General features: G+C 40.2%; 2 protein-coding genes across 4 annotated transcripts in view; one reads left to right on the top strand and one right to left on the bottom strand.

Moving 5' to 3' along the window:
* RTN4IP1 (reticulon 4 interacting protein 1) overlaps positions 1 to 22,010 on the bottom strand; it is a 56,236-nt gene extending 34,226 nt beyond the window's left edge. The window contains exons 1-4 of one of the 2 annotated variants that reach the window (XM_066247674.1): positions 21,933 to 22,010; positions 14,399 to 14,550; positions 13,545 to 13,613; positions 12,518 to 12,642 (exon numbers count right to left, since the gene is read on the bottom strand). In XM_066247674.1, coding sequence (XP_066103771.1) covers positions 12,518 to 12,642; positions 13,545 to 13,613; positions 14,399 to 14,524 — 320 coding nt within the window. In that variant the 5' untranslated portion in view covers positions 14,525 to 14,550; positions 21,933 to 22,010. Of the gene's footprint in view, positions 1 to 12,517; positions 12,643 to 13,544; positions 13,614 to 14,398; positions 14,551 to 21,339 lie in introns of both variants that reach the window. The other variant, XM_066247673.1, reaches the window with a different exon arrangement.
* Positions 22,007 to 25,991, top strand: part of QRSL1 (glutaminyl-tRNA amidotransferase subunit QRSL1) — a 35,618-nt gene continuing 31,633 nt past the window's right edge. The window contains exon 1 of one of the 2 annotated variants that reach the window (XM_066247671.1): positions 22,007 to 22,243. In XM_066247671.1, coding sequence (XP_066103768.1) covers positions 22,220 to 22,243 — 24 coding nt within the window. In that variant the 5' untranslated portion in view covers positions 22,007 to 22,219. Of the gene's footprint in view, positions 22,336 to 25,991 lie in introns of both variants that reach the window. The other variant, XM_066247672.1, reaches the window with a different exon arrangement.

Here is a 25,991-nt window from a genome sequence, read left to right on the forward strand (position 1 = left end):
TGAGAGATTCCTCCAAGTACCTCGGCAGTGCACGCCCGTGTTATCGCACAGAGGGGCAGAGTCAGGGGCCTTTGTGTGGGCCAAAGCGGAATCTCGGGCCGCCCCAGCGCCTTGCAAAAGCCGCGCACGGGGACGGAGCGAGAGCCAATTCCAACGCTGCAACTTTTCCATGCGGTTGGGGGTTTCACTCAGAGCATGAGACTGCTGGCCGGATATCCTGGTCTGTGCGCGCAGACAGTGAGTGAGAGTTTCCTCCAAGCGCCCCGGAAGTGGGCGCCCGCCTGTGTTACCAGACAGAGGGCAGAGCCAGAGGTCTTTGAGTGGGCGGAAAGCCAGCCTGATTATGCTAGCAGCTCTGACTAACTGAGCCTTACCCAGAGCCCTGTGCTGAGTGGGAATAGAGTGGGGAGTTGCTAGCTCTTTGAGCCTCTTACTATCCAGGCAGAGGCAGCAGCAACCCCACAGCTGGATTATCAGGCTACTAATTGAGGAAGGAAAGACTAGGAGAAAGGCTCCAGGAACACGGACTCTCTCACTGTCGGAGCCTATAAATGCTAATGAGCCTCGACTGCCAACGAGACTAAAGCACAATACATGACATTGCCATAGAGACTTATCAACTGCAAACCTCTACCAGAGCGTGCCAAAGGGGCAGAACCCGGGGTACAGAGTCACCGACCAGGAAGAGGGAGATAAAAGAAAAAGCAAGAAGATAACCTCTCAAAATCAAGAATAATCTGCAGACTTTATAACCTATCCCATTTTATTATATTTGTTCATTTGTTTCTCTTATCTTCATTCTTGATACTTTTTTTCCTCCTCCAATTTGGCCGATTAACTCTCTGCCGGTCTTACTCTCTCCTCTCCTTGAACTACACTACCCATAAGTGTTACATCTCCCATTATCTTTTCTCTTCTCTTCCTTTCTCTCTATGAGGGTTGCACTCCAAAACCCTTAACTCTCTCTCTCTCTCTCTCTTTCTTTTTTCTTCTTTTAGTGGTTCCCTCTTTTTTTCTCTCTCTCTCTTTCTTTTCTCCCTCTATATTAGTTTCTTCCTTTCTCCTTTACATCTCCTCTCATTCAAACCTCAATAACATACAAATTATCTTATCTGGGACTCAAACTTATGTTTGTGGCATTTTGGGGGGTTTTTACTTCACCTTTTTAACTCACTAGCAGTGCTCCCATCCCTGGCTCTCCATTTTATCTAGTTCTTGTTCCACTAAATACAATAGTAATTTTTTAATTTGTTCCCCCATTTTTCTGTTTTCCTCTTATTCCTCTCATCATAACTCTTAGACAACCAACACCTAAAAGCAAATCATTTTATTCTTGACCCAAATTTTTTCCTTATTTGCTTTTTGTGGGTCCATACCCCCCTTTTTTTCCTTTTTTTTTTTTTCTTCTTGTTTTTTCTTTTTTTTGCCCCTTTATTACTCTTGCCCAATTCAGGCCCTCCATCACAGGCATTGTTTGTTATAATTCACAGTTCACCACAAGATTTTCTCAAGAAAGAGGGGAGAGGAGAGAAGAGGAAAAAAGGAGGGGGGAATAATTTCCTTTTTTTATAAATTTTTATTTTATTTTATTTTTCTTTATTTCATTATTAATTTTTTTAAAAAAAACAACTCTTTTTTATTTTTTTATTTTTAACTTTTTATTCTTTATTAAATCTCATTAATACTATCAACAAAACCACCCTCAGATGCCATTAAGGAAGAGAAAATCAAATATCATGGATACAAAAGAAAGAGAGGTAACACAGCTAGATGAGGAAAAATCTATGGAGAAAAAATTTAATATATTGGAAACCTTGGAGCTAAATGACAGAGAATTCAAGATAGAAATCCTAAAAATCCTCCGAGATATACAAGAAAACACAGAAAGGCAATTTAGGGAGCTCAGAAAACAACTCAATGAACACAAAGAATATATGTCCAAGGAAATTGAAACTATAAAAACAAATCAAACAGAGATGAAAAACTCAATTCACGAGCTGAAAAACGAAGGAACAAGCTTAGCTAATAGAACAGGTCAGATAGAAGAGAGGATTAGTGAAATAGAAGACAAGCAACTTGAGGCACAACAGAGAGAAGAAGAAAGAGACTCAAAAATTTAAAAAAATGAGATAGCCCTACAAGAATTATCTGACTCCATCAAAAAGAATAACATAAGAATAATAGGTATATCAGAGGGAGAAGAGAGAGAAAATGGAATGGAGAACATACTCAAACAAATAATAGATGAGAACTTCCCAAGCCCGTGGAAAGAACTAAAGCCTCAAGTTCAAGAAGCAAACAGAACTCCGAGTTTTCTTAACCCCAACAAACCTACTCCAAGGCATATCATAATGAAATTGACACAAACCAACAGCAAAGAAAAAATTCTCAAGGCAGCCAGGGAAAAGAAGAATACAACATATAAAGGAAGGCCCATTAGATTATCATCAGACTTCTCAGCAGAAACTCTACAAGCTAGAAGAGAGTGGACCCCAATATTTAAAGTCCTGAAAGAGAGAAACTTTCAGCCACGAATACTATACCCATCAAAGCTATCTTTCAAATATGAAGGAGAAATAAAAACATTCACAGATACAGAAAAGATGAGGGAATTTATCATCAGAAAACCCCCACTCCAGGAATTACTAAAGGGGGTTCTCCAATCAGATACAAAGAACAAAAAAAACAGAGCCACAAGTAAAAGCTCCAAGAAGAACACAATAAAACCAAATTTAAACTGTGACAACAACAAAAAGAAAGGGGGGGAGAAGATGGAGATTAACAGTAGCAAAGGACAATGGAGTGCAAAAGTACTCACAAAATAGTTTGCTACAATGAACAGAGTAGGGACCCTTTTCATTACTCAAAGGTAACCACCATTGAAAAAGCACCACAGAAGCATATGAGATAAAAGAGACAGCAACAGAGGAAAGATGTATGGAATACAACCAAATAAAAACAAAAGATAGAAAAACGAAAGAGAAGGATCAAACAAGACACAAAACTAACAGAAAGCAAGATATAAAATGGCAATAGGGAACTCATAAGTGTCAATAGTAACACTAAATGTAAACAGATTAAACTCACCAATAAAAAGGCACAGAGTAGCAGAATGGATTAAAAAAGAAAATCCAACTGTATGCTGCCTACAGGAAACTCATCTAAGTAACAAGGATAAAAACAAATTCAAAGTGAAAGGCTGGAAAACAATACTCCAAGCAAATAACATCCAAAAAAAAGCAGGTGTAGCAATACTCATATCGGATAATGCTGACTACAAGACAGGAAAAGTACTCAGAGACAAAAATGGCCATTTTATAATGGCTAAGGGGACACTGAATCAAGAAGACATAACAATTCTTAATATATATGCACCAAACCAAGGAGCACCAAAATATATAAGACAGCTACTTATTGATCTTAAAACAAAAACTGACAAAAATACAATCATACTTGGAGACCTCAATACACCGCTGACGGCTCTAGATCGGTCATCCAAACAGAGAATCAACAAAGACATAGTGGCCTTAAACAAAACACTAGAGCACCTGGATATGATAGACATCTACAAGACATTTCATCCCAAAGTGACTGAGTATACATTTTTCTCCAGTGTACATGGATCATTCTCAAGAATTGACCATATGTTGGGCCACAAAAACAACATCAGCAAATTCAGAAAAATTGAAGTTGTGCCAAGCATATTTTCTGATCATAAAGCCTTGAAACTAGAATTCAACTGCAAAAAAGAGGGAAAAATCCCACAAAAATGTGGAAACTAAACAACATACTTTTAAAAAATGAATGGGTCAAAGAAGAAATAAGTGCAGAGATCAAAAGATATATATAGACAAGTGAAAATGACAATATGACATATCAGAATCTATGGGATGCAGCAAAAGCAGTGATAAGAGGGAAGTTCATTTCACTTCAGGCATATATGAACAAACAAAAGAGAGCCCAAGTGAACCACTTAACTTCCCACCTTAAGGAACTAGAAAAAGAAGAACAAAGAAAACCCAAAACCAGCCAAAGAAAGGAGATAATAAAAATCAGAGCAGAAATAAATGAATTAGAGAACAGAAAAACTATAGAAAAAATTAATAGAACAAGGAGCTGGTTCTTTGAAAAGATCAACAAAATTGACAAACCCTTGGCAAGACTTACCAAGGAAAAAAGAGAAAGAACTCATATAAACAAAATCCAAAATGAAAGAGGAGAAATCACCACGGACACCGTAGATATACAAAGAATTATTGTAGAATACTATGAAAAACTTTATGCCACTAAATTCAACAACCTAGAAGAAATGGATAAATTCCTAGAACAATACAACCTTCCTAGACTGAGTCAAGAAGAAGCAGAAAGCCTAAACAGACCTATCAGTAGAGAAGAAATAGAAAAAACCATTAAAAACCTCCCCAAAAATAAAAGTCCAGGCCCTGACGGCTATACCAGCGAATTTTATCAAACATTCAAAGAAGACTTGGTTCCTATTCTACTCAAAGTCTTCCAAAAAATTGAAGAAGAAGCAATACTTCCAAACACATTTTATGAGGCCAACATAACCCTCATACCAAAACCAGGCAAGGATGGCACAAAAAAAGAAAACTACAGACCAATATCTCTAATGAATACAGATGCTAAAATACTAAACAAAATACTAGCAAATCGAATACAACAACATATTAAAAAAATAATACATCATGATCAAGTGGGATTCATCCCAGAATCTCAAGGATGGTTCAACATACGTAAAACGGTTAACGTAATACACCATATCAACAAAACAAAGAACAAAAACCACATGATCTTATCAATAGACGCAGAAAAGGCTTTTGATAAAATACAACACAATTTTATGTTTAAGACTCTCAACAAAATGGGTATAGAAGGAAAATATCTCAACATGATAAAGGCCATATATGATAAACCATCAGCTAACATCATATTAAATGGCACTAAACTGAAGGCTTTCCCCCTTAAATCAGGAACAAGACAGGGTTGTCCACTCTCTCCACTCTTATTTAATGTGGTACCAGAGGTTCTAGCCAGAGCAATCAGACAAGACAAAGAAATAAAAGGCATCCATATCGGAAAAGAAGAAGTAAAGGCATCACTTTTTGCAGATGATATGATCCTATACATCGAAAACCCCAAAGAATTCACAAAAAGACTACTAGAAACAATAAGCCAATACAGTAAGGTCGCAGGATACAAAATTAACATACAGAAGTCAATAGCCTTTCTATATGCCAACAATGAAACAATTGAGAACGAACTCAAAAGAATAATCCCCTTCACGATTGCAACAAAAAAATTAAAATACTTAGGAATAAACATAACAAAGAATGTAAAGGACTTATATAATGAAAACTATAAACCATTGTTAAGGGAAATCGAAAAAGATATAATGAGATGGAAGAATATACCTTGTTCTTGGCTAGGAAGAATAAATATAATCAAGATGGCTATATTACCCAAAGCAATATACAAATTTAATGCAATTCCCATCAAACTTCCAATGACATTTTTTAAAGAAATAGAGCAAAAAATCATCAGATTTATATGGAACTATAAAAAACCCCGAATAGCCAAAGCAATCCTAAATAAAAAGAATGAAGCTGGGGGCATTACAATACCTGACTTCAAACTATATTATAGGGCCACGACAATCAAAACAGCATGGTATTGGCAGAAAAATGGACACTCAGACCAATGGAACAGGATAGAAAGTTCAGAAATAAAACCACATATATATAGTCAAATAATTTTTGATAAAGGGGCCAACAACACACAATGGAGAAAAGAAAGCCTCTTCAATAAATGGTGCTGGGAAAACTGGAAAGCCACATGCAAAAGAATAAAACTGGACTACAGTCTCTCCCCCTGTACAAAAATTAACTCAAAATGGATCAAAGATCTAAACATAAGACCTGAAACAATTAAGTACATAGAAGAAGACATAGGTACCCAACTCATGGACCTGGGTTTTAAAGAGAATTTTATGAATTTGACTCCACAGGCAAGAGAAGTGAAGGCAAAAATTAATGAATGGGACTACATCAGACTAAGAAGTTTTTGCTCAGCAAGAGAAACTGATAGCAAAATAAACAGAAAGCCAACTAAATGGGAAATGATATTTTCAAACAACAGCTCAGATAAGGGCCTAATATCCAAAATATACAAAAAACTCATAAAACTCAACAACAAACAAACACACAATCCAATAAAAAAATGGGAAGAGAATATGAACAGACACTTCTCCCAGGAAGAAATACAAATGGCCAACAGATATATGAAAAGATGCTCATCTTCTTTAGCTATTAGAGAAATGCAAATCAAAACGGCAATGAGATACCACCTCACACCTGTTCGATTAGCTATTATTAGCAAGACAGGTAATAGCAAATGTTGGAGAGGCTATGGAGAAAGGGGAACCCTCATCCACTGTTGGTGGGAATGTACAGTAGTACAATCATTATGGAAGAAAGTATGGTGGTTCCTCAAAAATCTGAAAATAGAACTACCTTATGACCCAGCAATCCCTCTACTGGGTATATACCCCAAAAACTCAGAAACATTGATACGTAAAGACACATGCAGCCCCATGTTTATTGCAGCATTGTTCACAGTGGCCAGGACATGGAAACAACCAAAAAGCCCGTCAATAGATGACTGGATAAAGAAGATGTGGCACATATACACTATGGAATACTACTCAGCCATAAGAAATGATGACATCGGAACATTTACAGCAAAATGGTGGGATCTTGATAACATGATACGAAGCGAAATAAGTAAATCAGAAAAAACTAGGAACTGCATTATTCCATACGTAGGTGGGACATAAAAGTGAAACTAAGAGACATTGATAAGAGTGTGGTGGTTACGGGGGGGAGGGGGGAGTGGGAGAGGGAAAGGGGGAGGAGGAGGGGCACAAAGAAAACAAGATAGAAGGTGACAGAGGACAATCTGACTTTGGGTGATGGGTATGCAACATAATTGAATGACAAGATAACCTGGACTTGTTATCTTTGATTATATGTATCCTGATTTATTGATGTCACCCCATTAAAAAAATAAAATTAAAAAAATATATACAGATATGGAAAGGAATGAATTACTAAAAAAAAAAGAAACATAAATCTGTAAGTTACCAAAATATATGGAAGCCGGGAGTACATACAATAACTCTGGGAAACAGAGTGTAACAGAAGGGAGGGAGGGGCGCTTTAAAAATAACAAGAACTGGTCAAAAGGCAAGAGGAAAACTAAACTAGTCTGTGTCCCTGGCACCACGGTAAAAAATGAGTATTAAGGAAGTGGTCAACAGTGCCAGATACTTCAGAGACTTCAACTGAGTCAGCTATGACCCCAGTGAGAACAGCTGCAGCTGAACGGCAAGGCTGGACGCTGATTACAGTGCATGGAAAGTAAGCGACCTCTACCCTTCACGCCATAGCTGCTCTGTCACCTGGAAAACTAGTCTGTAAAAGACAAGTTGCCAGGAACGGGCTTTCTATTAATTCCTTCGGCTGAGCCCTGGAAAACAGAGCCAGAATTAGAGGCCAGATTCATCTGCATCACATGGGCTGGGCCAGAGCCCTGACTCACACCCCCCCTTTTTCCCAACCCCACGGTTTCTTTGAGCAAGTAAACTGCAGGGGTTTCCTTCTCCTCCCCATGATTCCACTAACCATACAGCCTAGTCAAGTGCAAATAAAAACCCAGATTCACAGGGGTGGTGGGAGTGGACGGGGAGAACAGCTGGACAGTGGAGTGAAGAACAAACAGGCAAGTGAAGGCATCTGAAAGAAGGAAGCTGCTATTAATTACCAATATAAGCAAGTGGGGAAGGGGTTGAATCCAACGTTTTTAAGTTTGAGCCTGCTAATTCTATAAACAGAATTAATCAGATACCTGATTTACCCTTACTGACAAAATGTTACTGTCATAAAGCCTGACCTCAAAGAGGAAACAATAAAAAGCTTCCCTTAATTCACTGCGTGAATTTCAAGTACACACAATTTAAAAGAGGAAGTTATTTTGTGGAGGAGGAATGGTACAATTTCTAACACTTCTTAGAACTACTGTCTACTGAGTAAAGTACAACTTTGCCAGCAAGGGATAGTTTTCAGGCAGAGCCATGACATATTCAGGGTGGACCATGACAGTACTAATAAATATAATCATCAGATTGGCCTGCTTTAAAAAATATCTACTATAATCTCTTTTTTAAAAAGTCTATTCAATTTGAGAGTTCTAAGTCACATATGGTTTATCCATTATGTGTTCCTATTGGATAAACCATAAAGAAACTATTGATGGGCTGGTAAGAAGGAACTCATTTTGTGGGAGGCAGTTAGACATAAGCAGAGCAAGGATGACGGGCCAGGTACAGGAGGTCACCGAGTGGAAAGCCCAGCGCCTAGTGAGCGCAAAACTGGGAAAACAAGGACCGCGGCCCAGGGTGACCTTGCCTCCCCAGCATATTACTTGGTCATGGGTTTAGACCCTCTGACCTTTCATATGGCTGGCCACGCGGTTCAAGCCCTCCTCTGACCCTTCCTCCTCAGGCATGTCACAGTCGTGTGGTAGACCCCCTAAGAGGAGGAACAAGGGGCAGGAGATATTCTCATAGGACCACCATGCTAGCCCTCGCATGACCACTCCTGTAAGCATTAACCCCTATGAATAACATCTAGGCCTCAGCTGTGTTTCAGCTCCAGGCCCAGAAAAGCACAAAGCCAGACAACTGCACACCACGACCGACCTCAGGACCAGCCGCAGTGACTAATGACCCCTTACCCTGGTGCCCGCCAATCAGTGGAGACCACACCCTGAGGGGACATAGCTGGAAAGTTGATGAAGATTATATTGAGATCCTCCTCTGGGACCTCCCCTGCAATCCCTGCCTTTACCCCTCAAGATGAAGGACTCGGCGCATTCTCTGAGCATGAGCCTTTCCCCTTCTCCCTCCTTGCCTTTTCTCTCCTAAGCTCCAAGGGCCCTTCCTTTGCCTCTGTAACTTGTTTCCTAACCCCAGGTCTTGTACGGCTCACTTCTTCTACCTCTGTGACTTTCTAAATAAACTTCCTCTTTTAGTTTGAGGCTTGTCTCTGAACTCTTTCCTCACCAGAACTCAGGTACCGAGGTTACTGAACCAAGGTCCGGTTTGACTCTACTGATCTAACACCTGGTGCTGTTTTACCACCAACAATTTCATCTGACATTTTCTAGGGACACCAAGGGTAAGCAAAAATGACATTGTATATGATACCAATAGTAAATTATTCCCTTGGTTCACTGATGCCCAGTTGTTGCAAAAATTAATTATATAACAAAAAGGAAAAGGGAAACACTAAACTCTTAGAAAGTTTTGTCTTAATTTCAAAAAGCTGTTTGTCATTTAAAAAATCCTATGAAATCTTTCAAGGTGCTGATAATTTTATAAAAATGCAATGATAAAAAACACTTAACGCCCTGGCCGGTTGGCTTAGCGGTAGAGCGTCGGCCTGGCGTGCGGGGGACCCGGGTTCGATTCCCGGTCAGGGCACATAGGACAAGCGCCCATTTGCTTCTCCACACCCCCCCTCCTTCCTCTCTGTCTCTCTCTTCCCCTCCCGCAGCCAGGGCTCCACTGGAGCTAAGATGGCCCGGGTGCTGGGGATGGCTCCTTGGCCTCTGCCCCAGGCGCTAGAGTGGCTCTGGTCGCGGCAGAGAGACACCCGGAGGGGCAGAGCATCGCCCCCTGGTGGGCAGAGCGTCCCCCTGGTGGGTGTGCCGGGGTGGATCCCGGTCGGGCACATGCAGGAGTCTGTCTATCTCTCCCCGTTTCCAGCTTTAAAAGAAGAAAAAAAAGAAAAGAAAAAAAAAGAAAGAAAAACAAACAACTAATTTTTAAAAACCCGCTTTTAAGTCCTTAATAACAAACACTGACCCACTTGTGCAGATTAAAGATTGCCTTAATGCCAAAAGCTAACAGAAAAATAATTATTGCTTAGCGAACCCTAAATATGCTCCACTATTCGCATTAAATAGTCAAAAACTGAAAAAAGCCACTTTGGACACCGGAACCTCTGAGTTTATGTATAATAAAATCTCACTACAATAGTAATTTCTTTATATTGAAGTATTTTTCAGTCTTTTAAGATACCAGGTGATGGTGCAGTGGATAGAGCGTTGGACTGGGACACAGAAGACCGAGGTTTGAAACCCTGAGGTTGCCGGCTTGAGCACAGGCTCACCAGCTTGAGCACAGGGTCGCTGGCTTAAGCGTGGGGTCACAGACATGACCCCAAGGTCACTGGCTTGAGCCCAGTCATTGGTTTGAGCAAGGGGTCACTCACTCTACTGTAGCCCCCAGTCAAGGCACATATGAGAAAGCAATCAATGAACAATGAAGGAGCCACAACGAAGAATTGATGCTTCTCACCTCTCTCCCTTCCTGCCTGTCTGTCCCTTTCTGTCCCTCTCTCACACACACACACACAAAAAAGATACCTCTCTCATATGATTCTCTCATAAATAGTTGGAGAGGTAAGCATTATTACCACCCATGTGTAGTAATTTCAGCAAACTGAAACTTCTTGAGCACAAAGGGCCTAGCTCTCACTGCCACTTGGAACAAAGGCATCCCATGGTTACCATGCATGTGGGAATGGGGCAGAAGTCTATGTTGTGGCTAGGAGGCTCTTTACAATAGGTTCACTGTAGTTTGGTTAACATGTGGCCAAATCAATGAATAGATCCAACTCAATATAATACACAATCACCCTATAAAGTACAAACTTTCCACTTCTCAAAGCTCTCCTAATAACCTACACTGTCCTGCACTCAGTACCTTGGAGGAAACTGCAAAGAGACCATAAATAGCATGCATGTGGTCACATAATTAGTTAGCAGCAGGGTGGAGAATAGAACCCAAGGTTCTACTTCCCCAGTTCCAAGCCATTATTACTTGAATAAAGGATAATGGAGTACCAAAGAATTACCCAAAAAGCCAACAATAAAATGGGGGCACACATTTATGTATCTGAGAAGAGACAGCTAGATGTTTCTAAATTGTTTTCTTCAGGGTACTACAGAAAAGTATGCCTGGAGAGCCTTGAACTGGCAAAAGGGATGACAGATCTCTAACCACATATAGTCATGCAGGCACAGAAAGTCTAATGCTTTTAAGGAAAAGCAAAACAATAAAGCATCAATGTTAATGCAAAGCCTACAGTAATAATAAAGGTCTAAATATCTTGAGTAAGATTTTTGCAAGGTTATTAACTAAGACAAGTCATTAGAAAAATCTATGTGGTCAAACTAATTTAATTTAAAGTGTTTGACCAAAATGGCAACTTCAAGAAAGATAAGCCTCAAAGTTTAAAAAATAAACAAGGTTGACCTTTAGAATAAACATTTGCTTTGAATTCTACGATAAAGGGTAGCACCTCATTAGACGAATAGCCTTCACACTACTTTCAGAAATACAGCTATTAAGCTTTCATTAAATCCAATGCTCTTTAACTCAACACATCAAGTGTAAAGTACTATGTTTCATAGCAACAGTAGAATGAAATGACGCAGACTTTATTGTACCTGCAATCTTTAGCAATCAAAAAACTAAGTTATTGTAATTTATTAAAATTTGACCTATAGCTCTCTCCTTCTTCACAATCATTAAATGGTTCTTTGTACCTAGTTTTCTTACCAAAAAAAAAAAAAAAAGAAAATCATCAGTTTTCCCTGATACCCACTTTCTAAAATACAAAAAATATGATCTCATTGTTAATAATAGTCATCTCCATTGGTTGAGTGCCTCCAATGTGCCACAACCTGTGCCAGTTTTACTTGTATTATCTCATTTAACCCTTAAAAGCAAAACTCACAGAAGAGAAGTGACTGAGTAGGCCACCCAGCTAAAAAGCAGCAGACTGAATTTGAACTCAAGTACATAGAAGACATTTCTACTTATGGCATTGCTGCTAACTCAGACAAACATACATTCAAGGCCATCGAGCACCAGAATTAACCTAAAGAATTCCCAAGCACTGAGCCTAAGAAAGCTCAAGATTATTCAGTAGTGTTTTGCAGTTCCTTTAACTCTGGTTTTCATAGGAATCTGCAAGTATGAAAGCAACTCCTAGTAGAGGTAGGAAAAAAACACCTGTACCTTGACATCACTCCTCAGAAAATGCATCGGATGATTCCTAACCTTTATAGGAATCCGATTAAAGCTAGGGATCTTCTTCCCAGATACTCACATAAAATTCTGCATTATTTGGAAGGTTCAGATTCCTGAAGTCCATCTATACATTTCAATTTTAAAATTCGCATTTGACTGAACTAAGAATCAATAGAATGAGGTTAAGAAAGTGCAAAATGACAGAGTTCTTTGGAAATTATTTTAAATGTCAGTACAACTCTGTTTATGTCAATGATCCTATTTTTAATGCTTCTTATAATCGGCAAAGATCTTACAGAGGGAAAGGGAAAAATAACCTTTGCCACCATTGATACTGACCGTTTTCCTGTGCAATTCTTCTCATTCAGGCCGCCAACCTTGTTTATGGCAGACCAGGCTGTGAGGGCCACATACGGCAAAGAGGCAGCTTGAGTATGAGTGAGTGATTTGGGCTTGTGGGAGACCTAGATTTGAAGACAACAGTCAAAAATAAGCAATGACTCGCAAACCTATGAACACAAGTGAGTACATTTACCTTCCTAGGAATCCAGCCATTTTCATAGATAAGTCTATAACATTCCGCCAGGTTCAGTATTTATTACACACCCTCCTTTAAGATGATCACTAAGGAACATTCTCCAAATGCTCAACTTGCCCTCCTCCTAGGGTCAGAAGTTCAGTAATGTTTTACAGGTTACATTATCAGATATAGCTGCTTAATTCATAAAAAGACAACATTCAATAATCCCATTAACCCTGACTATACCTAGAAATAAATCCAGGTAAACCTTGAGCCCTCATAAACTCATCCTAACTTTTTTTTTTTTTTTTTAGATCAGTTGTTTCCTTTACTCCCACTCACTGGAAGGTCATCTTTCCAGACTTTCTCCGATCTCAGTAGTATCCCTTCTCCCCTTCTCCCCTCCCTTCTGTAGCCAATTTCCTGTGTTAACTAACCCCTTTTCCTCTATTTCAATTGTCAGACCTCCTGACTCTATTTAACTCCTGTTTTTAAAGTTACTTGAAACAGCTTGATACTTCCATGCTTCTGTTTACAATTGATCAGTATGCTCTGTTCGGTATATTTGGTTTCCACTATTTACCCTGGGTAAAACCAAGAAACACGGCAGCGTTTCTAGATCTCACTCCAAACCCCTCCTCCGCAAGACAAAGACACCCCTTTGGCAGACTTATTGACATCAAATACTCTTATAATCTTCCAAAAATTCCTATGCTTTATCTTAATCCTTTAAACCTACCCATTAAACAGGGACCTGATCTGAAAAACAAGCAATTATTTCAGAGATATTTGTCAGTCTTTGTTTATATTTTCTAAAGGCATTTCAGCATAGAATTGGTGAGTTACCTCATTTCCACTGACTACAACAAACTCGGAGAGAGTGCCTTGTTTCCAGGGAGGAACTGCAGCCCAGACCTGAAACACACACACACACACACACACACACAATTTATTAGAAACAGATCTTTTTAACCAAAGCTAAGCATAAGGGTATTCCCCAACACATGCCCCACTCTGTGAAAAAGCACAAGTCAGCAATACAGCAACTGAAAGAGTTATTTTCACATGATATAAATGTATTACTGAGTGAATTCTGGATTGATCAAGGCAAGCCACATTGGAAGGGGATGCCAGTAAATCCTGCTGCATTCGCTGACTGCATACTCGGAATACCAGCAACAACAGTCTCTGGGGCATGAGTCCTGCTCTACTACTTATTAGCTGTGGGGCCCCTGTATAACTAGGCTTCCCCATCTGTAAATTGGGCCTACTGTACTTACTTTATAGAGATTAAGAATTATTTTATAAAAAGCAACTGGAACAGTGTTAGCTATTATTCTGAACTCACTTTAATTTCTTGACATAAAGCTTCAGTGACAAGTGACAGGTGATTATACCAAACTTCAGTTATTTTATAGCCATAAGGTAGACACTATCACTTAAAGACTCTTTCAAAAAAAAAAAAGTCCCAATCATACATATTTTAAAGCCTTGCTATTCTTAAGCACTAGATTTAGAATGCTTGAGTACAGTCAAGCTATTTTGACAGAAGAACAGAACCACGAAAATGAGGGTTCCAGCCAAGGCTCAGCATATTTGTTGGAAAGAAGAGAAAAGGTCAGTGATATGTAATATACTCCAAAAGAAGCAAAATGAAGTCTGTATATTTAGAAAAGGAATAGCAGCATTTCATAGCTCACCTCATCTCCGGGCTTGAAGTATCTCACATCAAGTCCACACTCCATCACCACACCGGACACGTCCCGACCCAGAGTCAGGGGAAATTCTTCTCCTTTGGTTTTAATATGTAAAGGATCACGTTTCATATTTAAAGCTGTAGCTCCATAACCACCTATAAAATACAGTTTCATCTGTTTCTTCCGAAAGAATGGAATGATTTAAAAACTACTACAGGGTTATGGGCTAGGTACAATTCCAGATCCTCAAGATGTAAATTATAATCAACTATATATATATATATATATAAATATATATATATATATATATTTTTTTTTTACTGTCACACAGGAAAGCATGAAAACAACTGAGTGCTGTTCCTTTCAAAGAAAATTACTTGGAAAATTATAATAACTTGTTAAACTAAAGCTACCATTGTTCAAAATGTATACATTTCAATTTTGAAACTGTCTCCAGAACTTTCAGTATTTTCTTTTACACTTTTACATTTTTACTTTGTTCTTTGAGGACAGTTTCTTTAATTTATTCATTTATAAACTTTTTAAACAACAAAGTCATTTGGTGCCCAGTCTGGTGAAGAACATAAACGTTAAAGCTGTTTGAAGTTAACACACTAATAAATAGGAACAGAATTATACTGCATACTGCCACTGGTCTGTAAGTAATGGTCCCTACCTCTCAAAAAATATTTTTAGAACATCTTTGGATTAAGTGCATAGATTGATTCCCCAGTGAAAAACAGCCATTTGACTCTACCTGTTCTAATACGCTACATCAAGTTACTTGCTATATTATGTATATCCTTTCATTATAAAGAATATTTACATAATATCAACTAAGTAGAGCTGAAAACATTCTGTGGTCATATTTTTGGTTCAAATAAATTGGCTACTCCATTTACAAAAATCCCAAGCAGTTAATTACAGAGCTTCAACATAGAAAATGGCGTTTCTCAGACACAAAAGTGTCTGTACCGTCTCCTTGGCTTCACAACTTTCTGAGAACTTCCCCACTACGTGAGGTTCTCCTAGATCGGCACTCTGCTGACCTTTCCAGTGTCATGCAGTTTATGCTCTAGAATCACTAAACCAGCCTGTAAGTCTCCTATCCCCTCACCCACTCTCAGGGGCAGAACATTAGCACTGAAGGATGAGGAGAAACCAGCAAAGGAGACTGAGAAGGCGTGGCCAGTGAGCACATGCGCAGAAAGCCAAGTGAAGAGGTTCAAAAACCAAATGCTGCTGACAGGTAAGATAGTTTTTTGAATGAGGTCAAAAGCTGCCAATAGGCTCCTAAAAAACAAACAAACAAACAAACAACCAAAACAAAACAAAAGACTGAATCCAACAATATAGAGGCCTTTGGTGACCTTGATAGGAGCAGTCGCTGTGGCCTAGAGTGGCAGTGAGAAACTGAGAGACAGAACATTCAACTCTTTCAAATAGTCTTGCTATAAAGGGGAGCAGAGGAGTAGAGGGATGTAACTGAGGATTTTTGAGTGCTTTTCCCCCTCTTTAAGAGGGGAGAAATAACAGCCAGTCTGTATGCTAATGAGAATAATCCAGTAGAAAGAAAAAAATGGAAGATGCAGGAGAGAATTGCTGAAAACAATGCTCTTGAGTAGGTGCGAGGGGATGAAATCAAGAACCCAAGGGGGACTGTGGCCTTAGATGTGAACAATGACTGTTAATCCACAAGCAGGAGGAAATGTAGATGATATAGGGAGAGATGCGAACAGGTGGATAGCTTGCAGAAGTTGTTTTCTTTTTCTTTTTCTTTTTGGAAGAGAGACAGAGAGAGGGATAGATAGGGACAAACAGGAATGAAGGGAGATGAGAAGCATCAATTCTTTGTTGTAGCACCTTAGTTGTTCAATGATTGCCTTCTCATATGTGCCTTGACGGGTGTGTGTGGGGGGCTATAGCAGAATGAGTGGCCCCTTGCTCAAGCCAGTGACCTTGGGTTCAAGCCAGCAACCTTTGGGCTCAAGCCAGCGACCATGGGGTCATGTCTGATCCCACGCTCAAGCCAGCAACCCCCCACTCAAGCCAACAACCCCACGCACAAGCTGGTGAGCCCGTGCTCAAGCCGGAGACTTCAGGATTTCGAACCTGGGTCCTCTGAATCCCAGGTCGACGCTCTATCCACTGTGCCACTGCCTGGTCAGGCCAGAAGTTGTTTTTTTAATTAAAAAAAAAAATTAAGACACATGGGAGAAAGTGTTTTAAAGTTGGAATAGTCCCAGAAAATCTAAGCTGATAGTCCTCATGCTGATATTATACATATGCCATCTAGCTAGTGAGGGGTACACTCTATCAGGGAAAGAAAAAAGAACAATGTCACACAAAATACAAAAGTCACGTTTTACTTTTCCTGTCTTACTTTCCATTTCCACCATTAAAACACACAAACAATTATTCACTGAAATCCCTATGCAGTTTAAGCTACAGAACCGGGCATTTAGCCGTATCACATTTCAGTGACTGTGTTAGAGCTGCCAAACGGCCTTCGTCCTCTCTGAGGCACAGACCTGCAGGACAAGGTTGTTCAGACAGTTCTCTTGGTCACTTATGTATCAACCAAGTAGCTCTGGCTCACTGGTCCTAGCTACACTAACTCCAAATCCAGATGCAGCTGGCAGTTAGTAACTGAGACCCTACTTCAGAATGACACACATGAATGGGGCCCTTAGGAACTGCATCCCATTGTTAGAGGTAGCCAGTCTGACTGGGTCTCAGTTGGAATGACTTGGAAAATTATAAATATGTCATCAGTTTCAAAGACTCTAATTCCATCTAAAGAAATCAAACTGTTGGTATGATGTCACAGGCTGTACTTTTTTAATTTTAAAATTATTTATGTTCATTGCAGCATTATTAGTAATAGTCAAGATATGGAAGTAACCTAGATGTTCATCAATAGATGAATAAAGAAGATACAATACACATACACACAATGAAACATTATTCAGCAATAAAAAGTGAAATGTTGCCATTTGCAACAATATGGATGGACCCAGAGAGTATCATGCTAAGTGAAATAAGTCAAAGACAAATACTATATGATTTCACTTATATGTGGAATCTAAAAAAAAAAATGAATAAACAAAACAGACTCAGAGATATAGAGAATCAGTTGATGGTTGCCAAAGGGGTGGGGGATGGGAATAAAACATTTTAAAAACTAAATAAAATAATTAATTTCTTTAGCCATTTATATAACTTATGCTTTTATGTCCAACAATAGTGGTCATCTCCAGAAAAACAGCCTACTTTGATCTTTCAAAATTAACTAGCCATGTCCTTGCTTTCTTGTCAAGGGAAATAACTACTTCTTAGTTTACAGTCTTCTACTCTCATTATTTATTTCCCCAAGCTACCATTTCAGACACTTCCTACAACAACAATCACACATTCTCAAAAAAAAAAAAAATCCATGAGCAGGAAATAAAGACAGTAACTTGCAAATAATACTACCCAGTCAAATCATTTAAAAAAACTAGGATGTCTTAAGAATAATTTATGAGCCTGACTAGGTGGTGGTGCAGTGGATAGAGCGTCAACCTAGGATGCAGGACCCAGGTTGCTGGCTTGAAGGAGGGCTCACCAGTTTGAGTGTGGGTCGCTGGCTTGAGTGTGGGATCAAAGACATGACCCCATTGGCTTGAGCCCAAAGGTTGCTGGTTTGAGCAAGGGATCACTGGCTCTACTGTAGCCCCGTCCCCCCATCAAGGCACATATAAGAAAGCAATAAATGAACAACTAAGGTGCCATAAAGAATAATCGATGCTTCATATCTCTCTCCCTTCCTGTCTGGCCCTATCTGTCCCTCTCTGTCTGTCACACACACAGAAAAGAGTACTTTATAAATATAAAATGTGCTACAGTATTTTATTATTACCATATTTCCCCATGTATAAGATGCAAGAAGCACTTTTTAAAGAAAATTTTGGGGTCTAAAATCTGGTGCATCTTATACAGTGGTTGTAGATTTTTTTACTTGCATTTCCCACTTTTTCCGTGCTTGTTTTTGTGCTTATTCTTGAAGAGAGAGATTTGTCATCAGACAAAGATGAGGACAAGCTAATGGATGGGAGTTTTGACAGTGATGAGGAGTTGTATGAATTTTATGATGAATAAAACTTGAGTTTAATAACTTTATGTAATACATTATTTTCAAATTTTTGGGCCCCAAAATTAAGGTGCGCCTTATACATGGGAGTGTCTTATAACATGGGGAGATACAGTAAACAGCAGCAAAGAAAGTCCAGACCCAGCCATTCTACTGAAATTGAAATGCACACAATACAAATTATGCATGTGAATTCAAAGAAATGAAAGTTAACAGATCTAAATGAAGACAAATGCAAAAATTGCCCAGGGATAAAATACTGCTAATTTCAGTTTGTAATCTTAAATTAGAATGAAAATGTAACACGCCATAAAAATAATGACTGCATGATAACTTCATATGTGAAGTACTAAACAGGTAGTAGTTGACAGAGTACGGTATCTAACTTCAGAGTTTATACTCACTGATCATTGGGTATAAACACTGATCATTAGATATAAACCAACTACTTTAAGGCACCCTATAAAGACTAAATTATCTTCATGCCCAATATAAATGAAATAAACAATACATTCAACTCAATTATTAAGTCAAAGTGAACAAAAAGAATACACTAAGTTATCACTTAAAATCATGGCTACATTCTGCAATTTTAAGTAAATGATGTATAATCAAACCAATTTTCCCATAGCCTAATTGATATAAACAAGAGTTAAGTTCCCAGTTCATCTCATTGATGTTTTTCTCAACTTTATAATGAAACTGTTACCCTAAACAGTAGTTGATGATGTGCTGTACAAATGTTGATTTGGAATTTATAGTAAATCATTTCATTTCCTTTTTAATTGAACTTTCTAGTTATAAACACTTTAAGAGTTCAATTTTCCCCACAAAAAAATGTGTCATAGTTATTCCTTACATTGTATAGATTGGCACTGTCTGAAAGAAATATAATGCAAGCCACATATATAATTTAAATTTTTCTAGTAGCCACTAAAAAATAAACAAGATTAATTTTTAATATTTTACTTATTATATCCAAATACAATCAGATTACTATGTAATCAATATAAAATTATTACTGAGACATTTTACATTCTTTTTGCTCACTGTCTTTTAAATTTGGTGTGTATTTTAAAATGACTGCACACCTCAATTCAACTTGCTATAGTTCAGTTGCTCAATAGTCACATGTGGCTAGAGGCTGCTATATTAGACAGCTAGTTGCTACTAGATATATTCACTAAGTTAAAAAAGAAAAAAGCAGCATTAAAAATTGGAGTCAGTCCTGGCCAATTGGCTCAATGGTAGAACATTGGCACGGTGTGTGGATGTCTTGGGTTCAATTCCCAGTCAGGGCACACAGGAGAAGCGACCATCGGCTTCTCTACTCCTTCTTCTTCCCCACCTCTCTCTCTTCCCCTCCCAAAGCCATGGCTCAATTAGTTCCAGTGAGTTGGCCCTGGGCACTGAAGATGGCTCCTGGAGCCTCCACCTCAGGCACTAAAAATAGCTCAGTTGCAGAGCAACAGAGCAAAGGCCCTAAATGGGCAGAGCATTTCCCTATAGGCAGCTTACCGGATGGATCCTGGTCAGAGCGCATGCAGGAGTCTCTCAGCCTCCCCTCCTCTCACTTAATAAAAAAAATAAAAAATAAATCTAAAAAATGTATCAGAGTCAGGCCCTGGCTGGTTGGCTCAGCGGTAGAGTGTCGGCCTAGCGTGTGGAGGACCCGGGTTCGATTCCCGGTCAGGGCACACAGGAGAAGCGCCCATTTGCTTCTCCACCCCTCCGCCGCGCTTTCCTCTCTGTCTCTCTCTTCCCCTCCCGCAGCCAAGGCTCCATTGGAGCAAAGATGGCCCGGGCGCTGGGAATGGCTCTGTGGCCTCTGCCTCAGGCACTAGAGTGGCTCTGGTCGCAATATGGCGACGCCCAGGATGGGCAGAGCATTGCCCCCTGGTGGGCAGAGCGTCGCCCCTGGTGGGCGTGCCGGGTGGATCCCGGTCGGGTGCATGCGGGAGTCTGTCTGACTGTCTCTCCCTGTTTCCAGCTTCAGAAAAATGGAAAAAAAAAAAAATGTATCAGAGTCAAAGAACTAAGACAGTGAAACTGGTGAAGTCCTAATCCAGCTGTTCTCCATGTTTCTACATCCCTAAAATCTTTTTAGAAGAGTCTAAGAGGTCCCCCCCCCAACTATCCATGTGAGGCTGGGTTTTCTTCACTTCAAATAACATATTGCAACAGACTGAATACAGAAATACGTATGAGGACTCAGCTATCTTATTAAACCAGAAAGCAAAGAGTTATGTAAAAGTATATAGTATAGTATAGCATAGTATAGTATAATATATACTATAATTGCATAGTATATATTTAAGAAATCACAGTGCTCTCCAATCTTTGTCAGTATATTCCAGAAGAAATTAAGATAACATTATTCCATTTAGGATTAAGAAAAGTGTATTTTAACTGAGGCAAAATGCAAAAGCAAAAAGGAGGAAAGTACTGTGTCCATATCCTGGCATCCTGTTCTGCTTTGTCCACTGGACCAATAAAGAAAGCTGTGAACAGTGAGAGGGCAAAGAATTATTATAAAAACGCAAATTCCAAACTGATGTGAAAACATCACCATACCTCTAAAACCTGGAATGGACCTCAGAATATCACAAAATCCCCAGGACAGTATACCAAAAAGTTAGATGTGGACACAACTCTCAGGTCCCAATGTACATTTAAAGAAGCATGGAAGTAATTCATACTTATATTTTGTAAAAGATTAAAGTATACCCTGGGCGTTGCAATTTCAAATTTTTGGAAGTATCTCTCTAAAGAAAAAAAAATACATATAATGAGGAATGTCTTTCGAACTTACTTCTCATATTAACATCTATAGGATTTACACTTGCAGCGTGAACTTTAATAATGACTTCATTTGGATAATGTATGATAGGTAGCATCATGTTCTGAGTAAATCGAAGCACTTCATTCTTCCCATATTTATCTATCACCCAAGCGGGCATGACAGTGCTCCTTGGAGAGGTAGTACTAATCTTCCTAACTGAAGGCTTCTGTATAACTTGACTTCTCCAGAAGCAAACCGTAGTACATGCTTTTCTTCTAAGTACACACGTCTTCAGAAATTCCATCTTAAACATGCGATTGAGTTGCATGCCCTAATTAAACCGTCACCCCCGACTTCGGTCAGATTCTGCCAAACACACTGGCTGATTTCAAAACTGAATTCAAGAGTGAAGTCAGCCTAATGGAGCAAATGAAGGAAGAAGAATATGGAATCAGATGGCTCTTGGCACCTGAAATGCTCCAAGTAATGGTCCAGGCAGTATTCTGTCCATTCTCCACCCCGCTGACACCCTCTCCCCTTAAAAACAAAACTAAAATCAAAACCCCAGAACTCTGCCCCGTCCCGGGCGCACTCAGCGGGCCCGACTGACTCCGCTCACGAACCGAACGCCACAGAGAAGCAGACGCTGCCAGACCGCTGGCGGGACCCAAGCAGGGAGTCCCCTTTCCACCCGCTCTCCCTCGCCGCCGGACTTGCCTCGCGGCGTCAGCCAATCGCGTGCCAAGATCATTTCCCAGGGCTGCAATCCGGCCAATGGAAGGACTCGGTGCTGAATGGTTCAGTGACGAACAGAGATGGCTGCGCCCATGTAGTCCCCGCAGCGTCTATTGACCTTTCGTTTTCCTGCTCGTCACCTGGCCCGTGTGGTGGCAGGCTGGGCACAAAGACCATGCTGGGCCGGACGCTCCGAGAAGTGAGTGGGATTAGCTGCTGAGGTCCCAGGGAGGTCGGAAAGATTCGCGGACTCCGTGGACATGGGGTCCCCGGGCCTGACCACGCATCTCGGTCAGCCTCGCCGCCTCCTTCTCAGGAACTGGGGTGGGGACTGGGACTTGTGCGTCCCTAGGCTGTGCTCTCTGTACAGGTTCTGGAGTTAGGACCTCAGCAGGGGAGAATTCTGTACCGCGGAGCTGGGGGTGGATTTTGCATGTCCCCTTAAGACTCTCTTCTGCCCCTGACACTCGTTTAATGCAGTTTTAGGGAGCCCAGCAACTCTTCCTAGCAAAAGCCAAACTAATGATTTTGGCTCTTCATTCGCAACTCAGTTTAACCGAAGTTGACTTCATCATTGTAACAGGACCACCTCTTACCTTTCAACGTCCATCTTAAAAACAGCAAAAAACCCGAAATCTGATTTCTTAACATCTCAGTCTCTTATTAATGGGACAACTGTTAACCATAGTTGTCTTTAAGATTCTACTTCATCTGTAATATCCAATAAATCACTAATCCCTGTTAATTCCGTTTTGAAATTATGTCTAGAATCTGTTCTCTTCCTTTATGCTGCAGTTAAGGTTTTAATTCAGGTCTCTGTGCTTCCTGGCCTAGGGCTTTCAACCTTTATAACTACCGTATTTCGCCATGTATACGATACACCCCTTTTCCAAAAATTTGGGGTCTAAAAACTGGATGTGGTTATAGGTTGTTGCTTTTTTACTTGCATTTCCTGCTTTTTTGTGCTTCTTTTTGCGCTCATAGTTGAAGACAGTGATTTGTCGTCAGACAGATGAGCACCAGCTAATGGATGGGAGGGTTTTTTTTTGTTTGTTTGTTTTAATTTTATTTATTCATTTTAGAGAGGAGAGAGAAAGGGAGAGAGACAGAGACAGAGAGGGAGAAAGAGAGGAGAGAGACAGAGAAGAGAAGGTGGGGAGGAGTTGGAAGCATCAACTCCCATGTGTGCCTTGACCAGGCAAGCCCAGGGTTTCGAACCGGCGACCTCAGCATTTCCAGGTCGACGCTTTATCCACTGCGCCACCACAGGTCAGGCTGGATGGGAGTTTTGACAGTAATGAGGAGTTGTATGAATTTTATGATGAATAAAACTTGAGTTTAATAATTTTATGTAATACATTTTTTTTTCCAAATTTCGGGCTGCAAAATTAAGGTGCGTCTTATACATGGGGAAATACGATAATCTGCAGGCCCACGGGTATCAGAATCACCTCTGGCCCTCCCTAAAACTAAGCCCTACTCTGGCCAGTTGGCTCAGTGGTAGAGCGTCGGCCTGGAGTGCAGGAGTCCTGGATTCGATTCCCAGCCAGGGCACACAGGAGAAGCACCCATCTGCTTCTCCACCTCTCCCCCTCTCCTTCCTCTCTGTCTCTCTTCCCCTCCCGCAACCAAGGCTCCATTGGAGCAAAGTTGGCCCGGACGCTGAGGATGGCTCTATGGCCTCTGCCTCAGGCGCTAGAATGGCTCTGGTTGCAACAGAGCGAAGCCCCAGATGGGCAGAGCATCGCCCCCAGGTGTGCATGCCGGGTGGATCCTGGTTGGGCGCATGCGGGAGTCTGTCTGACTGCCTCCCCGTTTCCAACTTCAGAAAAATACAAAAAAACAAAACAAAACTAAGTCCTGTCCCAGGGAGGTAGATATGTGTGGTAAGGCCCAGAGTAAATGGTTTAACCAAGGCTCCAGGTGATTCTGTGGGTAAATAGGGATTGAGGACCTATCCTGCCTTCTGTCTGCACCTGAAAAACTTTTCTTCCCAGCTGGCAGCCTTTTAGAAAGCTGTGAGTTGTGAGAACTTTTTAAGCTCACAGGCTTTAAATCTTTTTTTCCCGAATAATTATTGTTTTATCATTTTAATTGCATCTGGCCTTTCAGTGAAGAATTCTATTTGTTCTCGAGAGAACAAACTGAAAACTTGTTTTAAAATGAAATACAACTGGCCTGTTTGGTGGTGGCACAGTGGGTAGTGTCGACCTGGGACACACTGAGATCCCAGGTTCAAAACCCTGAGGTTGCGGGCTTGAGCGTGGGAATCATCAGCATGATCCCAAGATCGCTGGATGGAAGCCCAAGGTCGCTGGCTTGAGCAAGAGGTTAGAGGCTCTGCTGGAGCCCTCCACCCCCATGTATCAGAAGCAATCAATAAACAACTAAAATGCTACAACTACAAGTTGATGCTTCTCATCTCTCTGTCTGTCTGTCTGTCTCTCTCTCTCTCTCTCAAAAAAGAACTAAAATGAAATACAACTGAGAAAATATGGTCTTTTTTCTGTCCTTAGCCCCTTTACCTCCACCTTTTTTGTGCCACCCCTTCCTCATGTTGTTGAGTGAGCCATTGTGAGAAACAACTTTTAAGGGAACTGACGCAGGGGTTGACAGGAGTTTGCCTTGGCATGATTGCTCTCAATCACGCCTTTAACAATTATCTATTGATACTGTGTGCAAAACATTATTTGGTGGTTATTTTCCCAACCCAAAATATATCTTTTGTCCACTGTATTTTCTCCACATCATTGTATTATTGCCCCAAATTCTACTAATTAGAGATTGATTTAGTACGCAGTCTGTTTTAAATATGTAAAGATGCCGGGAAAGGCTTTATGATTTATTCATCCTTTGTTGTAAATTATAATAGTTCAATCAAATTTTTCTCCATCACACTCTAGTTGAGATAATCAATTGAAGAGAGGGAAATTTTCTGGAGAGAACGTTAAGGGGAAAGGCTAGAAACTGGATTGTTGAGGCAATTTGGGGGACCTAAGTGGAGGCCTAGGGCAATGAAGGTGCCCGTGGAGGAAACACTAAAAAGGGTTCAAGTGCCAAGTATGAGGTAAAGCTCCTATTTGTATATTTTATCCAGGTACATTCAGAAAGGGGAAAAGATTTATTTTTATCTTTTTTGTGTCATGACCCCATTGTTTGTAGGAGCTAGACAGCAGGCTAATATTATTAATTCTGAAGTTTATGTATCCAATAGGCTTCTTGGGTCGGGGGTGGTCTAACCTAAGACCATTTCATTATTGTCCTATGGGAAAATTGATTCCATATTTTAAGTAATTCAGTTAATCATTCATTCAGCTAACATTTATTGAGCACCCTGTGTTCCAGACACCGAAGCTTAGCACTGAAAACAGACAAAAGCTCCTATCCTCATGATACCTACATTATTATGGGAAATCAGGCATTAAATATGTTTTTTAAAATAAGTAATACAAATTCACATAAGATTAAGTGCTATGAAGAGAAATTAAGCAGGCTGTAGTGCGAGAACTAGTTGGGGGAGCTGGATGTTTTATATAGAGTGATCAGGAAAAGTTTCTCTGACTGAGTGGTAGGTATTTTATAGAGATCTGAAGGCCATGAAGGGTGAGCCCTGGGAAGATCTGGGGAAACTGCGTTTCCGGCAGAGAAAACAATAATTGCAAAGACTGGTGTAAAAGCAGGCTTGACATGTTTCTGCAATAGCAACAAAGCAAACATACCCAGAGAGAAGTGAGTGAGGACAGGAGTGGGCGATGAGGTTAGAGATGAGCAGGAGCCTGATTGTGGAGAACATTTAGGCCACAGTAAGAAGTGTAGATTTTATTCTAAGAGTAATGGGAAGCCTCTGAAAAGTTAACCAGTTTGTAGACATAATCTGGTTTAAAATTTACAGAACTCCTTCAGGCTACTGTTACGGATTATGGTCTATACAGCAATTCTCAACCTTT

This window comes from Saccopteryx bilineata, chromosome 12, assembly GCF_036850765.1.
Source record: "Saccopteryx bilineata isolate mSacBil1 chromosome 12, mSacBil1_pri_phased_curated, whole genome shotgun sequence".
NCBI lineage: Eukaryota > Metazoa > Chordata > Mammalia > Chiroptera > Emballonuridae > Saccopteryx > Saccopteryx bilineata.